Source organism: Harpia harpyja, chromosome 15 (genome assembly GCF_026419915.1).
Source record: "Harpia harpyja isolate bHarHar1 chromosome 15, bHarHar1 primary haplotype, whole genome shotgun sequence".
NCBI lineage: Eukaryota > Metazoa > Chordata > Aves > Accipitriformes > Accipitridae > Harpia > Harpia harpyja.
Window position 1 is genome coordinate 31,466,128 of NC_068954.1, and position 17,808 is coordinate 31,483,935.

General features: G+C 58.0%; 2 protein-coding genes across 28 annotated transcripts in view; both read right to left on the reverse strand.

The window, feature by feature from the left end:
• Positions 1-528: 528 nt before the first annotated feature.
• STAC3 (SH3 and cysteine rich domain 3) lies at positions 529-6,323 on the reverse strand. Of its 7 annotated transcripts, XM_052810379.1 has the most exons (13): positions 6,033-6,323; positions 5,340-5,728; positions 4,470-4,536; positions 3,794-4,055; positions 3,547-3,644; positions 3,207-3,282; positions 3,029-3,126; positions 2,841-2,907; positions 2,487-2,536; positions 2,241-2,344; positions 1,667-1,718; positions 1,303-1,440; positions 529-1,015 (listed from the first exon to the last, which is right to left on the reverse strand). In XM_052810379.1, exons 1-13 carry the CDS (start codon positions 6,063-6,065, stop codon positions 917-919), a joined length of 1,533 nt encoding a protein of 510 aa, XP_052666339.1. In that variant the 5' UTR covers positions 6,066-6,323; the 3' UTR covers positions 529-916. The 7 variants fall into 7 exon arrangements, with proteins under 7 accessions (XP_052666339.1, XP_052666340.1, XP_052666338.1 ...); XM_052810380.1 differs by having other exon boundaries at positions 3,794-4,025; positions 5,340-6,323; XM_052810378.1 differs by having other exon boundaries at positions 3,029-3,123; positions 3,794-4,052; positions 5,340-6,323.
• Positions 6,324-6,557: 234 nt separating this feature from the next.
• R3HDM2 (R3H domain containing 2) overlaps positions 6,558-17,808 on the reverse strand; it is a 60,325-nt gene continuing 49,074 nt past the window's right edge. For 9 of the 21 annotated variants that reach the window (XM_052810368.1, XM_052810370.1, XM_052810369.1 and 6 more), the window contains 12 exons: positions 16,471-16,676; positions 14,253-14,342; positions 13,358-13,600; positions 12,602-12,728; positions 11,946-12,181; positions 11,415-11,569; positions 10,984-11,084; positions 10,041-10,210; positions 9,712-9,856; positions 9,524-9,624; positions 8,904-8,988; positions 6,558-7,266 (listed from right to left, as the gene is read on the reverse strand). In XM_052810368.1, coding sequence (XP_052666328.1) covers positions 6,923-7,266; positions 8,904-8,988; positions 9,524-9,624; positions 9,712-9,856; positions 10,041-10,210; positions 10,984-11,084; positions 11,415-11,569; positions 11,946-12,181; positions 12,602-12,728; positions 13,358-13,600; positions 14,253-14,342; positions 16,471-16,676 — 2,003 coding nt within the window. In that variant the 3' untranslated portion in view covers positions 6,558-6,922. The remainder of the gene's footprint in view (positions 7,267-8,903; positions 8,989-9,523; positions 9,625-9,711; positions 9,857-10,040; positions 10,211-10,983; positions 11,085-11,414; positions 11,570-11,945; positions 12,182-12,601; positions 12,729-13,357; positions 13,601-14,252; positions 14,343-16,470; positions 16,677-17,808) is intronic. The other 12 variants (XM_052810366.1, XM_052810363.1, XM_052810359.1 and 9 more) reach the window with 6 other exon arrangements.

The following is a 17,808-nucleotide window of genomic DNA, read 5'->3' on the forward strand; positions in this document are numbered from 1 at the left end:
CGGCCGAGGCAGCGGGACCGCCGAGGTGCCCCGTCCCGGGGCGGGCGCTCCCCGGCCGCGCCGCCCGCCCGGGCACCTGTTCCTGGCTCGCTGCTCGCCCCTCCGCCTTCCAAGGACTCGTCCTCTCCCCGGGCCCCGTCACCTGTCGCCCGCGGCCCCTATTCGGGCCCCGCCGGGCTCCGCGCCAGCGCTCGGCACCGCGGGCCGGCCGGCGCTGAGGGAGGGGCAGACCCGGGGGGATATGGGGCTGGGGGGGGGGGGGGGGGGTCCGGGCCCCTTCCCCTCACGCCGCCCGTGCCCTGGCTGAGACTCGGTCGGCCGTCGGCTGTGGAAGCCCTACGCGGGGGCGTGGGTGCCGTGTTGGGGAGGGGGGTCGTACACGCACCCACGCGTGAGGCACGGGCGTGTGCTGCACAGGGCGTCTGTCACACGAAGCAGGAAAGCACCCGTGCAGCCTCCTGGCCCGGTCCGCGGCAGCCCCACAGTCAGCCCCCCCGCCCCTGCCAGCAAATCCGAACCAGGGAGAGCTCAGGGTTGGGGAGCAGACGTGTATTGCTAAAACACAGGATTACACAGCCCAGAGGAGCGGGACAGGACCGCACCGACACCGCCGAGGCACCCAGCACCCACCACTTCAGGCAGGGGGGACTGGGTAGCCTCCGAAGCGAGCCTGGGGGTGCCTCCTCCTTGCACCCAGTGTCTCTGAAGGCACCAAAAACCCCGCAGGGGAATCAGCCTGAGAGACACTCCTGGCCTGCTCTGGCCTGGGCAGAGACAGTCCCCACTGGAGACCCCATTGCTGCAGGCATCAGGGATGAGGGTGCCTGCCATCCCTGTCCCCGTCCCCATCCCCATCCCTGCCTGGCTCAGGGTCCATCCGTCCTCCCGGCTGGGGGGCCCTGGGACGCTGCCCCACTCAGATCTCCTGCAGGAAGTCCACGGGGAAGAGCCCCACTTTGCGGCCGGTGTAGACTTTCACGTAACCGTTCACCTCCTCACCCTTCTGCACCACGATCTGGGGGTGAGAGGGGTGCGGGTGAGACTCCCAGGGCCCCACAGAACAGCGGGAAGGTGGCAACCCCCATTTGGGGGGGGGGGGGCTGGGCAGAGAGGGTCTTGTCCAAGGGGCTGGGAGAGGTGGGCAGCGTGGGGACGGTAATGCAGGCCAGGGCAGAGAGCGGCTATGGGGTGCAGCAGGGCGCCAGGGCAGCTGTGATGAGTTGGGACGTGGAGGGAGGCTGGGGAAGAGACGCAGGTGGGGGCTGAAGGACCACGGGCTGTGACCACGTCATCCCATCTCACCTGATCCTTTTTGAGCGTGATCTGCCCAATCTCCCGATTGCCCACGAAGGAGCGTGTCACCTTGTGCACCCGCTCGCCTGCCCGTACCCGGATGATGAAGTTTGGAGGGAAGTAGCCAATTTTTTCACCGATCTTCCCCTGAAAGAAGTCAGTGGATGGGGATGCGAGGTGGGGGTTGGAGCCAACCTGTATGACTCCCAGCTTCCCCCATGACAAACACCCTGCAGGTTGTGGGTGGGCATGAAGACACAGCAGATTTAGGGGGCTGTGTCACCCTCAGAGTGCAATTTGCCTTCCCAGCTGACCTCTCCTTTTGCTTTAAGCTCTGCATCTTTCCCCTCTGCTTGCAGGACACCAGCCTTACCCGCCACCACTCCTCATTGGAGTCATCAACCACCGTGATCTTCTCCCCTGGCCTGTGAAGGGAAGAAAGGGCTCAGTGAGGGGGGGGCAGGGACCCCCCACCATGGGAGACCCTGAGGTTGGCAAGGAAAATTGCTCTTCCCACAGCACCAGCTCCTAGAGCCCTGTGTCAGGGGAGGTCAAAGAATGCACACAGCCTGTGGGCTCAGGGACAGACAGGTCCTGTATGTAAGCCGCTCGGCCTCAAGTCTATGGCGCAAGAAGTCAGTGGAATCGCATCAAGACAAGGACCAGTAGCCTTGGAAATGAGGCTTGTGCCCAAAACCTGGCAGCTGGGAGAACTGGTTCAGTGACAGCCAGGGCCCCTGCTCAATGTGTAGCCCCTTGGGGCAGGCAGAAAAGCCACAAAATCCAAACTACAGCTAGCATGGCTCCAATTTCTGCCCTCATTCATTCACAAACCCCTCCTGGCTGACAGCCTCATTGTTGAGGTGAAGACTTCTCCCCCTCCCCGCTGGACACACCACGTCCTTCCCCTCATCACCCCTGTGCCCACTACATGGCTGGGAACTTACGGGAAATCCAGGTCATCTTTCTCCAGGGCTTTGAAGCGATAAAGTGCCACAAAATAGTGAGACTGCAGATAGCCACCACGAATCCCTGGCTGTGGCTTCTTGTTCTGGGGAAGGAGGAGAGGGGTTCAAGGCCCCAGAGAGGCTGAGCACAGCCCCAGGGAGCCCAGTGGGGAGATCCCTGCAGCCTCTGCCCATGCTGCTCCAAGGCCAGGGGCCTTTGTGGTATAGGGTGAGGATGACGGCTACCTTGTCATCTGTTGGGCTCTTCTCAGTCTTCTTGTCCCCTTCAGAGGTGCCTGGAAATGGGAGGAGGGAGGTTCCATCTCTCCTGGCGCTGCCTCCCTGCCCTGGGACCAGCCTCCTCCCAAGGATCTCCTGTGCCCAGGTCAACAAGGGAAAGCAGAGAGTGCCCCAGGGTGGGGACCTGAACTGAAAACCCGCTTTCTGCAGGGCAAACTCCCCTCTGGTAGGCCCCCCAAGTACAGTCTCCCCACCAGGCTCTCTCCCTGCCTCATGCTCATGGCTGGAGCTCAGCCCCCCCCCCCCCCCAGTTCCTTGGCCCTCGCGGGCAGCCAGCCCTGCTTCAGTCGCAACACTCACCGCCCTCGGTTTTGCCCCCTTCTGGCTTCGTGGCCTCTGGTTCCTCATCCATCATAGCAGCCAAAGGCTGCAAGGCAGAGAGCTGTCAGGGGGTGCAGAGCAGGCAGGGAGGTGGGGGGTGCAATGGGGTGCAGGCTGTGCTGCCAGGACCCTGGGCATTTGGAGCGACAGGCTCACACCGCACTCACGTTTTTCTTGTCATCCTGCCCTTTTTTGCGCTCCTTGTTGGCCATAATGACGCCTGTTCTCAGGGTCTCGAACACGGGGTCGCTCCTGTTGGCTGCTGCTGGGACACAGGGACAGCGAGATGGGTTCAGCTACAGGACGCGAGGAGATGGGGTACCCCGGCGTGGGGACAATACTTACAGAGCAGCTCCTTGACACAGGCGTATTGCTGGTCACTGTAGAGAGGCGAGCTGTACGCCCGGCGAAACCCTGGGGGCTGGAAAAAAAGAGGAGGTCAGAGCATCAGCCATCACCCAGACCTGTGGGCTCTCCTGTGAGAGCTGAGGGGGGAGCAGGTGGATGCTGGGGACCCACAGGGTGACCACCCACAGCAGGGGGGCAATGCCTGGGTCCCCCCCCTCAGGGCCAGGAAGAGAGGTGGGGCCATGCCCACAGGGACCGAGCCAGCCGCCCCTGCCACGGTGCTTTGGTCTTCCCTGCGAGGAGGTGCCCCAAGCCCGGGGCTGGTGGGAACACTCACGATTTTGCCAAAGCAGCGCTGCATCTCCACGTAGGACTGGCAGTGGTGGTGGATGTTGGTTTTGCAGTTCTTGCACCTCAGGCCAAATTTGTTGTTGACTGGTGGTGGGGGGGTGGGCGGAGGGGTGGAAAGGAGAGGCAATGTGACACTGCAGCTGTGGGGACGGCTGGGCTGGAGCCCTCACCAGCCTTGGCCCCCAGCCCTTGCCCTGACCATGGCCCCCAGCCCCAGCACCCTCAGGACTCACGGACAATCATGCGGGCACAAACATCACAGAACTTGGGCTTTTTGAAGTAATGATCTTTGAACTTGTGGGGTTTGTCATTGACAAGTTTCTGGGGCTCAGGAGGGGGCTCAGGCTCCTCCTCCTCCTCCTCCTCTTCCTCCTCCTCATAGATGTAGTAAATGGGTCCCCCTGAGGGGCTGACCAGCTCCCCATTGGGCTGCGGCTCTGGCGCTGTCTCCTCCTTGGGCTTTCGCTGGAAAAGTTGCTTCAGTTTCTGTAGCTGCTGGGGCAGGAAAGGATGTATTGCACACGGCAGGCTGGTGGGGTGAGGCAGGCAGGCATCCAGGGAAGCTGGTGCCTGGCTCTCTGCCCCTTTGCTCTGACCTAGAGACTCCTTATTCCCCAAGTGGGAGGAGACCCCAGGCATCCTGGGGCAGAAATGCTGTGAGGGCAGGGACCCTTCTCCCAACCCCCTGTGAGGTCCCCACAAAGGGAGAAACTGTGGCTACCGAGCACCATGTGGATGTGAGCACCCTGGGGAAAAGCCAGGCTGGGAAATGGCCACCCATGGCCCTGCTGGATCAGGATCCCACCAGGCATCCCCGGCCCCACAAAGACTCCTGGGGCTGAGGCAGAGACGATGCTAGAAAGGTGGCTTCCCCCACCCACCCAAGCTGCCCTGTGGGCACCCACTTACCCGGCTCTTGGGTTTCCCACCTGAAGCAGGTGAAGCTGGTGGCTCTGGCACTTCCTTCTCTGTCATGCTATGAGGGGGAAAAGAGAGACGTCACGTTGGCTGGGGCTGTTCCCACTGCAGGTGCCCGGTGGAGGCAGAAACAGCCAGACCTTGCTGGATGGGAAGCATCTCCCAAGCCAGTGCCTCCCGCTGCCCCAGCAGCACCACCTCCTGCCACCCTGCCTGCAGCTCCTGCCCCAGCAAGGGCCAGTTCTGCTGCGGGGAAGTCCCGGGGCCCCAGGGTACCCAGTGGGCCCTGCTGCGCAGGCTGGAGGACGGCAGGCTCCCAGCCCAGCGTGCACCGCGCTGCTGCTTGCTTGGTGGACATGGTGCCCGGTGCTGCGAGCCAGACCCTGGGCTACCTGCACACGTCTAGGGCGTCTACTCTGTCTAGACATCTCCATCTCACGATTAAACTGCAAACAGGGCCACTCTTGGCCCCCTAGGACAAGCATGCCTATAAACGCTGTCTGGCATCACCACGCAGCCCTGCTTTCTTCTCCACAGAAGCCCCATGCTACCATGGGGGCAGGATCTGCTCCTGCATCCCCCAAAACATGCCTCATTCCACCTTTGACTGTCAACCATCCCCACAGTCCTACCCAGACATGACTATTTTTGGTGATACCTAACAGGAGGCCCCCCCCATGCCCCCGTGGAAACCAACTAGAATGAGCATCAGGGAAACAGCGATGTGGGCTGGGGAGTCCTGGGGCAAGGGGTGCTGCAGAAGCAGAGACCCCTGGGGTCTTGCAGAAATGTGGGTGGAGCAGGGGCCCACGGGGGTCAGTGGCCACAATGAGGGGGAGCCGCGCACAGAAACACACTTACGCTGCGTTTGGAGCTCTTGTCCTGCGATGAAAATCCCTGGAAAGGGTGGCCGACGTTGGGAATCCTGTTGCCTGCGGAGCCCCCAGCCCTCTGTGCCGGGTGCGCAGGGAGGGGGGCAGCCGCCCCAGTCCCCGTGGAGAGCGGGAGTGACAGCCCAGAGGGGAATGGACAGCTGAGCGCTGGCGGAGGCTGACGCTGAGAAATTGGAGCCCATGCATGAGCCAGGAGGGGAGCGGGGTGGAGAGGAGCCACTGGCTATTTGCGTTAGTGGGTTGCTGGGCATGCCAGAGGCCCACCCACCCCCTGGCATGGGGCAGCAGCAGAGCAGGGGTACACCAAGTTCTCCAGCCATGATGTCTCGTTTGCGCTTGCATTTGAGGCCCCTGCAGCTGGGAGGGGAAAAGGAAAGAGTGGCAGCAGTGGGGTCTCTCATGGAGCAGCTGCCCCATACCCTCTGGCGGCAAATCCTGCTGGTCTGCTCTCCACTGAAAGAGAGAGCTGCCACAGAGGAGAGAGCTGGGGACCCCATCGCTGTCATGCTGCCCTGCAGTGGGTGCCAGGTCCCTGGAGCCGGACAGGCACCCCAGTGCCAGAGTCCCTGGACCTATGTACCTGCCAGGCTGTGGGTGGCAGTGGGGCAGGAGTTTGCACCAAGCCTGGGGTTGCAGCCCACCCCTTCCAGGCAGCTCTTACCTCTCCACTTGCACCTGCTCTTGAAGGTAGCATCCAGATGCTGCAAGAGGCTCCAGCTGCTGTGTGCAATGCCACGGTGAGGGTGGTGCCAGCGCAACTTCTGTACCCACAGGGCAGGAGGACACAGTCATACCTGCACCTATCAGCTCAAGGGCTGATGCTCCCATGTAATCAGGAGGAATAGGTTGCTTCCTGGCAGGGGATACAGCTGGGGACACCCTGAGACCCCGTTCTTGCCATTGCACAGCTGCATGGGGCCAGCAGCTGGGAAAAGAGGCTATGAATATCTGATGGGGGGGACCAGCCCCAGGTCAAAGTGCTCAGCGCTCCTCTCCCAGTCTCAGCTCCCAGCCTTGTCAAGCCATAAGCTCGCAGCCCTTGTACATGCCAAGCATGAGGGCAGGACCTGGGCAGGAACACATCCTTCTGTGAGTGCCCCTTCTGCTCTCTGGCTGTCATCTCACCCTGAAGAGGCAGCACAGACAGCCCCTAGTACTGGTACTGGCAGAGAACGGGAAAGCAGCGTTAAAGTGATGGACAAGTTTTCTTTTTATATTTAAAAACAACCCCCCAAATAAAATAAAACCAAAAATACCCCCCAAATAATAATCAGATTAAATAAAATGTGCAGTGAACATACCAATCAACACCTGTATGTGCGGTTCAACACAGTGCTTAACAAAACAATATACACAGGGTAAGGTGGGCGGGCATGGGCATCACTCCAAAAATAATAATAATAAAAAAAAAAAAATCAATTTCTTATCTCTTAATTATGTCCATATAAATATATCCAGGAAGGAGGGCGAGAGGAAGGGAGGGCAGAAAGGAAAAGAGAAGGCAGAGGGAAGTGCCCGCAGTCCAGTGTGCTCTGTGCCCATGCGTGAGCCCTACTGTGAGCTGGCACGCTCCAGCACCCGCAAGTCGTAGTTCTTTTTGGCCACACGCAGCTTGAAGCGGCTGAGGGAGTTGTTGAGGCGGAGGGAGGCATTCTGGGCAGCCAGCGGGCTGGGGAACACGGCCACGATGGTGTATAAGGCAGCAAGGTCACCGTGCCTGCCGTTCTCTGGAGTCCCATTGTTGTCCCCGCCACCTCCATCTCCACGGCGCCCCTGAGTCTCTTTGAGCCACTGGATTTTGGCACCAGCCATGGCGAGCTGGGTGAAGAGCTTGTCAGCCTCTGTCCGTGTGATGCCCTCCGGCAGGTCTGTCACCTCCAGCACTCGACCCAGCACTGCAGTGGAAAGACGGCACATGTCAGCAGTGGCACCTGATTCTTGGGTGGCAACTGCACAGCGAGAGCTGATGTGTGGGCTCCTCACCAGCTCTGGGGTTGGAGCAGTCACCTCGACTTTGCCCATGAAAGCAGCACTTTGCTAAGCTGCCCCCACATTAGGAATGTATTTTTTTAAGCCAGTTACTTCTTCCCCCCCCCCCCAACCACCCCTACCATTCTGCTCCCTACAGTACCCCATCCCGATCCTTTCCGATACCCACGTCCTGGTCCCCACATGGCCTGCTTTAAGTGGAGACCGGTATTTCCCATTTCCCCAGGGCTCCAGCAACACCATGTCCTCCTTGCTTCCTTTGCTTTTCGGTTAGGGCTTTCCCAGGTGCTCTGCCCTGTCTCCTTACCCTGATTCTTGGGTAACAGGATTGGGAGCTAACCCAGCTCTCCTGCCCTCTGTCCCTGGAAGGGAGAAAGACAGGCTGCACCCATGAAGGATGTTGACATGTGTGGATCCTGAATGTGACACTGCCCTGTGTGCTTCACCCACCGGGAGGATCCTCTTGTGTGCCAGGCCAGTGTCATGCCAACACCTTTGCCTCTGGTCTGTGGTACCCAACCACTTCTGCTGCCTCCTGGCTCCAGCCCTGGCTTTTGGGCTTAGCAGAGGACTGGCTGAATGGATTCTTTGCTAATATTAACGTGGCATGTAATAAACATGCCAGCTGCAGGGAGGGGGGCAGCTCTCCAGCAAGCAGCTCTTAAAGGGCCCCCTGCAACCAGCTGCTGTTGGTGGTGGTGACATGGAGATGACACAGGGGACAAGTCTGAAGCCTCCAGAGAGCCAGTGAAGACCGCTTCCCTTCCAGGCTGTCTGGCTTATACCCAACTAGCCAGTCTTGGATTGCTGCAGGGACAAGCTGGACATGTGCCTCTCCTTCCCTCCCTGATGACCAAGTGGCGACCCCCCAGGACAAGGTACAGGGAGTCCCTTCCCCTTTGGAGAGAAATGATCCACTGGGGATTTCAGCCCTCACAGCCACCCCTGGAAGATCCCAAAGCCCTTTACAAAGATGAGGGCTCTGCAGCTCCTGGCCCCGCTGCGAAATGGAAGCATGAGAGGGAAGGGTCACTTGGGAGGGCAACGGTGAGAACAGGATCTCAGGGGTCTGGACACTCACTTTCTGCTGACAAAGAGGAATAAAATCCCAGGAGTTCTGCCAGCTCCACCCGCTCCATCATTTCAACCCCCACAGAGGCAGGAATAGGGCCCAGGTGTCCTGGTACTTATCACCGACTCTCCCAACAATTTCTTCCCACTCTTCCTTAAAAGCTTTGCTTAGTGCAGGCAGTGTTTACTGGGTTCCCGAGCAACCCCTGTCCTCCTACCTCCCAATGGGCACAGCTGACTGGGACTGGCTCTGCTGCACCCACCCCCAAGCCAGGCCTCATATGGGCTGCGGGGGGTCTGTGTTTGTGTGCGTGGAGGTGGTGGCGGGCAGGAACTGCTCTCCACAATGGGTTCTGTGGGATGCTGGTGTGTGCAGAGATGGCATCTGGAGTCTCTGCCAGTGCCAGCTATGCCCATGCAGTGGGGACTAGTCAGAGGACAAAGGGGGAACTGCTTGAGGAGGGTCACTTGCCTACATCACTTGTCCCAAGGTCAGTGGATGCTGACTTGAGGGCCTGTCTCTTGCTCCGGTTTCCATGTTTCATTCCAGTCTGCCCCTTAAAGAATAAAAATGGCAGTGTGTCACCTGAGGAGACACGGTGGCCTCACAGTGCCCATAGAGCATCCTGGGAGTTGGGGGGAAGACCAAACTTGACGAGGCCATGGGTGTGAAGGGGAATGAAAACACCTGGATGAACCTCGCACCCCCTGGCACCTTTGAGGTGACACCACGCTTGGGTAAGTTAGATGAGATCAAGGCACAGCTGTGGTTCCAGGACACTCAAAGGACTTGGGGCTGACACTGCTTCTGGGCAAAGCTGGGGGCAGGATGAAGTTTTAGCCCAGTGCCAGACTCTAGGGAAATCCACTTACAACGGCAGCTCTGCCAGATGAATAGCGAGAGCGTGGGATAGGCAGCCTGCTATCTAATCAAGGGGTGTCCCAGCACAGGGCAGAGTGTGAAACTCACTTCTTAACTACTCCTGGGCCCTGCCCAGAGAGGGGTCGTCTGGGGGGAGAGGAGAGGGATGGTCTTGCTCTGCTCCTGCGACAGTGAAAGTGTGGGTGGATGGGGGTTTGGCCCAATTTTACCTGGTGTGCATTGTAGTTGGGCTGGCTGTGGAGCAGTGGTGGGGGACAGATAGACAGATTATACTGCAGCGGCTGGCCCAGCAATGAGTAGCGCCCATCGCCTGCAAAAAGGAAGCAAATGCTTGAAGAGGTCTGAAGAAATCTCAGGAAAGACCCAGACCTGTGCTGTCCCCACTCCTTCCTCTTACCTTGTGCCGGGCCCATGGGCCGGGGGAACTGTGTGAGGACAGGGAGGGGGCTCAGCCCCGTGCAGACACTGTTGAGGTTGGTGACAGGAGACGGCGTCGGGGATTGGGTGGGGGACGTGATGGGGCTGTTCAGCTGGGTGCTGGCCTAGGGGAGGGAGAGCGTTAGACAGACCCAGTGCTTGTGACTGGTCCCACGCCTGTCTCACTACCATGGGAAGACCCCACCCCCACCTCCCAGCCCATCCAGACAGCACAGATGCTGGGGTCCTCTCTCTCCCGCCAGGCTGCTCTCAAAAGATGAGCCGCCTTCTTCCCAGTCCTCTCAATACCTGAGCACTGGTGTCTGGGTTGTACAGGTCTCCTGGCTTCTGCCCCCGCTGGTCCAGGCTGTAGTACTTACAGTGGCTCCACTGCACCACAGGGGGATTCTGGGGGGCCTGGGGGCCATTGGGTACATTCAGCTGCATCACAACCACGCCAGGGCCTGAGGGAGACACCCCTGGGGAGAGATGACAGCAGCAATATTGCCCGGGCTCTGCGCACTGCTGCTGCTTGCTGTGGGACAAGAGGCAGCCTGCCTGTCTGTGCAACTTTGCACTCTTCCCTACAACACCCCCTCCGTACTCTCTCCTCTGCCACTCCTGCCTGCCCAGGTGGACTGAAGAAAGGCCCCACCAAGACCCAGTCGGGATCCCTCTCTGATATCACAGCTTACATCAGAGAGTGATGACTTTTAATCCGGGAGAAATGTGAGCAGAGTGGACAAGTTGAAGGTGACTCGGGTGACCTCTCTGAGCATCACAGCAAAACTTCAGGCAAAGGATGTAATAACAGAGCTGGGCGCAGAGCTTGAGTATCCCGGTTCCAGTTCTTGCACCAACTCACCAGGCCCCAGCTCACTTCCCTGCAGCTGGGACGGGATGCAGGAATCCCGATGCTCCTCTGGCCCACGGTGCTCCCCGGTCCCGTGAGCTGCCCCGGTGACACTAAGCCGCGTTGCCAGCAGAGGGAGTCGGCAGCCCACAGCAGCTCCCTCTGCCTGCTCCTACCCTGCCTGCCCACCACGGCAAGGATATGCCAGGGGAGCCAAGTCGCTGTGCCACACCCCGATAATTCCCGGTGGGCCGTGGGATGGGTCAGACCACGCAAACCCATTGCACAGAAGCTGCCAGACTTGGCTGTGAATTGGCAGCTCTGTCTGCCGCAGTCCCTACAAAACCTGATCCAATCTGTGCAGAATCAGTGCCAGCCCTGACCGGTGGCTCCTCTTACCTGAATACTGCTGCTGCATCTGTGGCGGGCTGCAGGGTGATGGAGACTGTGGCATCTGATACTGTTCAGAGCCGGGTGGCTGAAGGAACCCCACCGAAGGGCTGTGAAGCAGAGAGTGCTCTGGTGAGGCGCTGGGGATGGGGAGAAACAGCCTTGCCCGTCTGTGCAGGCAACCACCAGCTCCCTCAGTACTTGAGATAGCTGGAAACACAGCTGCCTCTGGAGAAGCACAGGAAGCACTGCATGCTGCAGGAGAGCCGTGTCCAGGAAGCGCTGACCACGGCAGCTAGGACTGGGCAAGCTCAAGAGATGACCAGCATCTATGGTGCCCAGCCACCTCCTCTAGCTGCCTGAGTAGGATGCTATGCCCTTTCAGTAGGGCAGCGGGACCCCTTTCTCCCCAAGGCAGGCCAGAGATACACAGGCTTTACCTGGTGCCGTTCTGCTGGGCAGTTGGGATGACGCTGTAGTAGATGGGTACCCCTCCAGTCTGAAGCCCCCCTTGAACAGACTGGCTGGCTGGTACAAGCACTGGCTGCTGGAAGGGCTGCTGGACCACACTCTGGGACTCATTGGCCACGGGAACCTGTGCAGGGAGGAAAGAAGCAGCCCTATGGAATGACAGTAACACAGAGCAGGAGCAGGGAGAACTGGCCCCAGAGAGACACCAGCGAGGTCCATACAAGGTAGCAGAGATGCCAGATGGTTGCCTACTGCAGCCCAGAGCAATCTTGCCCAGGCAAGGGCAAGCCCTCCCAGCTCTCCTTCTCAAGACATGTCCCACACAGATTCAAATGTGGATGTGCCCTCCCCAAGCTGGCAAGCATGCACTACTTTCTCAATGTAAGTCTCCACCTTTAGCCCCATCACTCAGACACAAGAACAGGGTGCTTCCTGCAAGGCCTGTACAAGCTGAGGCCCCCTCCCCAGCAGCCCCTCGTTGTAAAGCAACCGATGCCTACCTGGTACGAAGGGAGTGGAGTATACTGGACCATCAGGCCTTGCATCTGGCTCCCCATACTGCTCCTCTGGCTGCTGAGAAGGCCAGGGGGCTGTGCCTGCTGCACTCCCATCATACTCTGCATCTGGCCCCCCATGCTGTTCCTCTGGCTGTTGAGGAGCCCAGGGGGCTGCGCCTGCTGCACTCCCATTACACCTTGGTATGTTTGCTGCTGGTTGGACATCATTGGCTGTAAACCTGTCAGAACAGGGCTTAAATGGAGCAGCTTCCCAGCTGGCCACAGCCTGAGATTTGGCATATGAGGGCTCAAATCCTGCTTTGCCCCCATCTCTTGCTAAAGAGTGAGAAAAGGGCTTCCCTTACGGCAGATGTAAAAAGACCTGAAGGAAGCTCCTGGCTTTAAATCCACCTTGCAGCACCTCAGTGCACGCTACATGCTGAGAGGGAGGGAAAAGACTAAAACAGCCTTTGCAGCCAGGCCGAGTTGCAACTTTCCTTTGCACAGTCAAGAGGCACTCTATAGTCCGCAAGTCCAGCAAAGAGTGGGAGACAGGGAAGAGCAGCCTGGCCCCAGACAACGCATGGGAGATCCTTAAGAGCCAACAAGAGTGGCAGGAAAGGGAAACATGCCCCCTCCCCCCTTCTACACCCCCTTACCAGGCTGCTGGGACTGCTGGGGGAGCTGCTGAGTGCGCTGGGAGCTGTAGGCCACTGGGTGACTGAGAGATCGGTATTGCTGGCTGGAGTTCGGGTACTGCCCAGGAGGGTAGTAAGAAACCTGAATCTATCAGAATCAAGAAAACATGATGATGAGAACACAAGAGGGAGTGGGACCAAGAAAGCTGGTCCCCCAGGACCAGTTTTCTCTCTCACCTGGCCTGGTTTCTGCCGAAGGAAACCGACCAGGGTTTTGGCTCTGGCCAGATGATAGCTCCTCAGGGAACCGCAGACCCTTCCCGCTCCTCCCAGCCTCCACATCCAAGCCTTTCCCAGCACAGTAGTGCAAGAGCACAGTAGGCACAATTCTCATCACAGCTCAGAGGAACAATCCTAGAGGTCATAAAGCCCTGCAGGACCCCGAAGACAGCTTAGAGGTGTCAGCCCTGAATCTGGTCACTGTCCCTCCCCCAACACTATGAGGCAGGAATTGCCAGAGGGGTCCCCAGATAAGTGCCCTGTGAGCTCAGAGGGACAAGGGGGCAGAGATTACGCTATGCCTAGCAAGGGTACCTAGCAAGGGTACGTGCAGACCCGGAGCTTGGACCCCTGTGTATTGATCCATCACAAATGAGCAGCAGAAAAAGAGGGGAACCACTCTCAAGGAACTGTTCTCTGGATTGCTCCCCAGCAGCCCCTTGCCTGACAGCTTTGGGCCGAGGTGCACATCCCCTCCAGGCTTGCGCATGTCCTTACTTGCTGGGGAGGCTGAATGTAGCCCTGGGGCTGCAGCACCTGCTGTGTGGGGGCCGTGTGCCCTGAGGCGGAATAGTTGGAGGTGGGAATGGGCTGCCCAGGGGTTGCCATGATGAATCCTGCCTGCTGAGGATGCTGGGAGATGAGGGATGACTGGAACATAGCCGAGGAAGGATCCGTTGCTTCCGTAGAGCCCTGTCGGCTGAGGCTGATCTGCCCAAAGGGGTTGCTGAGTTCGTCGGCCTGCATTGGGGATAAGTGGGAAGGATGGAGGAGGACAGCATGTAGGACAACAGCATGTAGGACATAGCTCTGCCGAGTAGATTGCAGAGCCCTTCTCCCTACTCTGTGTGGAGGAGTTCACCCAAGAAAGGTCCCCAGAAATGAGCCACAGACCAAGAGCATTCTGCAGGACAGGGGGTAGGGGCATGCGAGCTGCTGGGGGGGGCCTGAATGCTCAGCGGACACTGGTGACATGTGGGGCCCCACACAGGCAGGGGTTGCCCCAGCCCAGAGACCATGTCCCATGGGGCGTGCCATTCCCGAAAGACCTGGCAGAGACAACACAGGAGCTGACTGAGACCACAGGGCAGCCATGGCCCCTGGACTCCAGTGCTGGACACAAGTGTTGCTTCCTGGTGGAGCTCTGGGCTTAGCACTTGCTATTCCCCAGTGTCTTTCCAAGATCAGCCACTCCAGCAGTGCCCGGCCCTGGTAGGTCCCACAGCCTCAGGCATCCCACTGCTTTGACCCCACTGCAGCGCAGAGCCTCCATAAATCCCAAACCCACTGGGTGCAGTGTCCGCGACATACCTGATTAGCAAAAGCTCATACAACACAAACACAGCACATGAGTACAACAGAGACAGTGCAGAAGAGGAAATGGGGTTTATACCAAGTTGTACTGCTGGGGTGGAGAGACTGGCAAGAGGACTTGGGGGCAGGAGCTTGGAGAATACTGAACAGGCTGCAGCGCTGGGACCGGCTAAGACCAGCAGAGAAGGGAGTGGAGGAAAGAGATTCGGGTGGGAAAAGGAATGGGGGGGGGGGGGGGAGGAAGGATAGGAGGAAGGAGAGAAAGAAGGAACAACAAGGTTAGTCAACTGAGCCAACTGCAAACACACAGAGGGGGGCATTGCAGAGGGTTGGAAAGCACGGAGACCATAATGGGGGAGCATTGATCTCTCTGTGAAGACACACAACCTAGCCAGTTGCTTTGTGGAAGCTAGGAAGGCTGACCATGTCCGCAAAGCAGCTCTTGCCTGGCATGAACAGTGGAACGGTGACACAAGATCGCAAAGGCCAGCTACGGCCAACAGCAGCAGGAGAGCCACTTCCCCCCCAGCACAACCTTTGTGTCTCTCCCACTCCACTGCCCACTTGTGTGTGGCATTGACTCCCAGCTCTCTCTGCAGTGCTTCTTGGCCTTTCCTGCTGGTAACGGCTTTTCTTCACTCTTGCCTTCTGTAGGGGCCCCTCTCACTTTGTCACTGGGAGGACCTGCTAATGCCTGTTTATGACAACACCTAACTCAGGCACCACACACTGTGCTTTGGGCACCAAACCTGTAATGGTCAGCACTGGATTGGTTTTTTGAACATTTGCTTTGACCTTTGGTGAAACAGAAGGTGCGTGCACATGGGGGACAGTGCATTTTCAGACCTTTCACCAACATTCAAACACATGAAAAAAGTTTTTCCAGGACCTAAACCACTAGAACAGCCAAACAGTAGAAGATACAAAATAAAAACCCCAGCAAGACCCAGTGATCCTGCACAAGCTCCAGAAGCCTGCTGTGCGTTCAAACCTCCCACCCAGGGCACTGTGCTCTGTCCCATGCCACGCTACTGCTCCAGACAGACACTCCTGCTAGTGTTAGCGCTGGACCCTGGCTACCTCAGGAAGGCACCTCATCCGTAGAACTGAGATGCTTCCCTTGAGTCTCAGCATCCTCTGCAAACAGATCCAGAACCCTGGAGCCGGTCCAGGGCCCAAGAACTGCAAGCTCCCTCCATCCTCATACAGACAGCAACAGACACTAAGGAGCTGTTCATATTATCTGCAGTAAAAGCTATTCGAGGAGGCTTGTTTCCTCCTTCCATCCCAGCTCACTGCAAACAGAATCATGAAACAGCCCAGGTTGGAAGGGACCTCAGAAGATCATCTGGTCCAACCTTTCATGGGAAAGGGAGCCTAGATAAGATTATCTAGCACCCTCCCTGTCCAGTTGCATCTTGAAAACCTCCAGTGTAACTTGCAGTTCTTTGCTGTAGGAGACATGGTAAGTATGAGATGATGCACCAGAAAGGATCCCTATAAAACTCGTAGGCAGGCTGAGGTCCACCACTGACATGCTGCTCTGAATAGGGCAGGATGGAAAGGTACTGAGGATACTTCCCATGCGTACCGCCCAGCTCTGCACCCACTGAACAGCAGGCAGCTTTGCTCTCCGAAATTGCCCACCAGGGCTGGCTCCCACCCCTTCACCAGTCCTGCAGTGATGCAGGGGCAGCTCTTGTGCTGTGTTTTTTTACAGCCTCAGGAGCAGAACAAAGTATGTAGGAATGACAGCCACAAAGTGCTTTCCAGAGGGCTCCATCCTCAGAAATAGCCCTGCAGGCTGCAGAACATCACTTGGGTTTAACTCAAGGAGGGCCTGGAGGATACACCCAGGCACAGTTCCAGGTCTGCCTCTTCCCAGGACATCAGGTGACCAGCCATGGGATTTCAGCACTGGGGAGCTCAAACCCAACTACCATTTGTGACAGTCCCTCACCATGAGGGCAACTGGTTCTAGAACATAACCCTGCCACCCAGCAAAGGGCTACAGATCCCTTGCCAGGAGGGCTGCTGGGTTGAGCAGATACAGGGAGGCTGGCAAGTTGAGATGTCAGAGCATCATATTCAGGCACAGCATGGCCCCCAACCTTCTGCTCTCTGCCAATAGTGCAGAGGGACTGTCACTCCCTAACAGGCAGCAAGTGCGAGGACACCCAAAACCCACCAGGCAAGTGTGAGTCCAGAGCACCCTGAGTGTACGCTGGCTCTGTTTCTACCTCCCACCTGTGAGCCCAAGGAGCTTACTGAGCCCTGGATACTGTGCAGCCACTCACCTGGGATATCATAGCTGGCTGCTGCTGGGCTGCAGGTGGAAGTCCTTGGGGCTGTGGTGGCGGCTGTTGGGGTGGCTGTGGTTGAGGCTGCTGGGTTGTGCAGGGTAGGAGGCCACGGCTGGGCTGTGAGGAAGGGGATTGGCTGCATGCTTCAGGGGTGCCTAGTACCAAACCTTGAACAGAGAAAGGCATGGCAGGATTGGAACCTGGGAGAGAAAAACATCAATTCGTTGATGGGGAGGGCGGGGGGGTAGATCCTGTCACTACCTCCTATACTGCAGGCAGACTGCATTCTCTGCTGTCCACATGGGAGCTTCCACAGGGGACAGGGTGAGCAGGCTGTGGACTAAGGCACAAGCCTGCCTCTGCTTCACAGCAAACCAAGGTGCTGACACCCTCAGGACTCCAGGTGATTGTACCTCTCTCCTCTCCATGTCCATGTACGCGCACTGACCCTCCACAGCTGGGTCACAGCACCTTCTTCTCCCCCTGACCCATGCATGCCCTGCCCCACACAGGGAAGACCAGGATGCAATTCTTGTTCCAGACTATGGCCACAAGTTGTACAGCTGTTATTCCCAAGAGCGTGCTCTCTTCCCTGACCCTAAGCTAGCAGCCTCACTCCCAGCGGACAGCCTACACAGTGGTCCCCACCCACAGCTCTCAGGTAGCTGCTGTTTGTGTAAACCTTTGCAACTGATTCTTTGGAGGGATGTGCCCTCTGTCTTGTCTGGAAAGCACGAGGCACAAGTCAGGGCCTTCTATAAATGCCATGGGCCTTCTGCTGGGAAGAGCAATCTGGCTGTTAACAGCAGCACCTGCCTGGTGGAGGGCTCTCTACCCCACCATGAGGCAGAGATTACAAAAAGAGGGAGCTGCCAGATACACTCATGTCAGCTCAGTACCATAAACCAGTCTGTGGAAAGAAGCTGGAGAGCTGTTCCCAGTCACAGCTCAGTTCTGCAGCTAGGCAAGGCCCCTGCTCTGACACTAATACGTCATCATGATTTGTTCGAGTGCTTGCCCAGAACAGAGAGGGGAGTGAAGGAATCCTATTTTATGGCCACATAGACTCAGCACACCCACATCTTTTCAGTAAAAGGCTAGGGGTGGCAGGCTGAAAGCAATTCCTTCCCATGGTAGGAAAAATTGTCAGGAAGGAGTGCAATACATGCTGCAGGGCTCCCAGCTGGGAAGTGCTCTCCTCAGTATTGCAGTCTTCCAGAAATAAAAGGGCTGTGAAACTATTGCTTGATGCCCAGTAGCTGCTATTTAACTAATTCTGCCTCTGATCTACTGCATTTCAACAGCTAATCTTCAGGCATTCTGCTAAGGAGG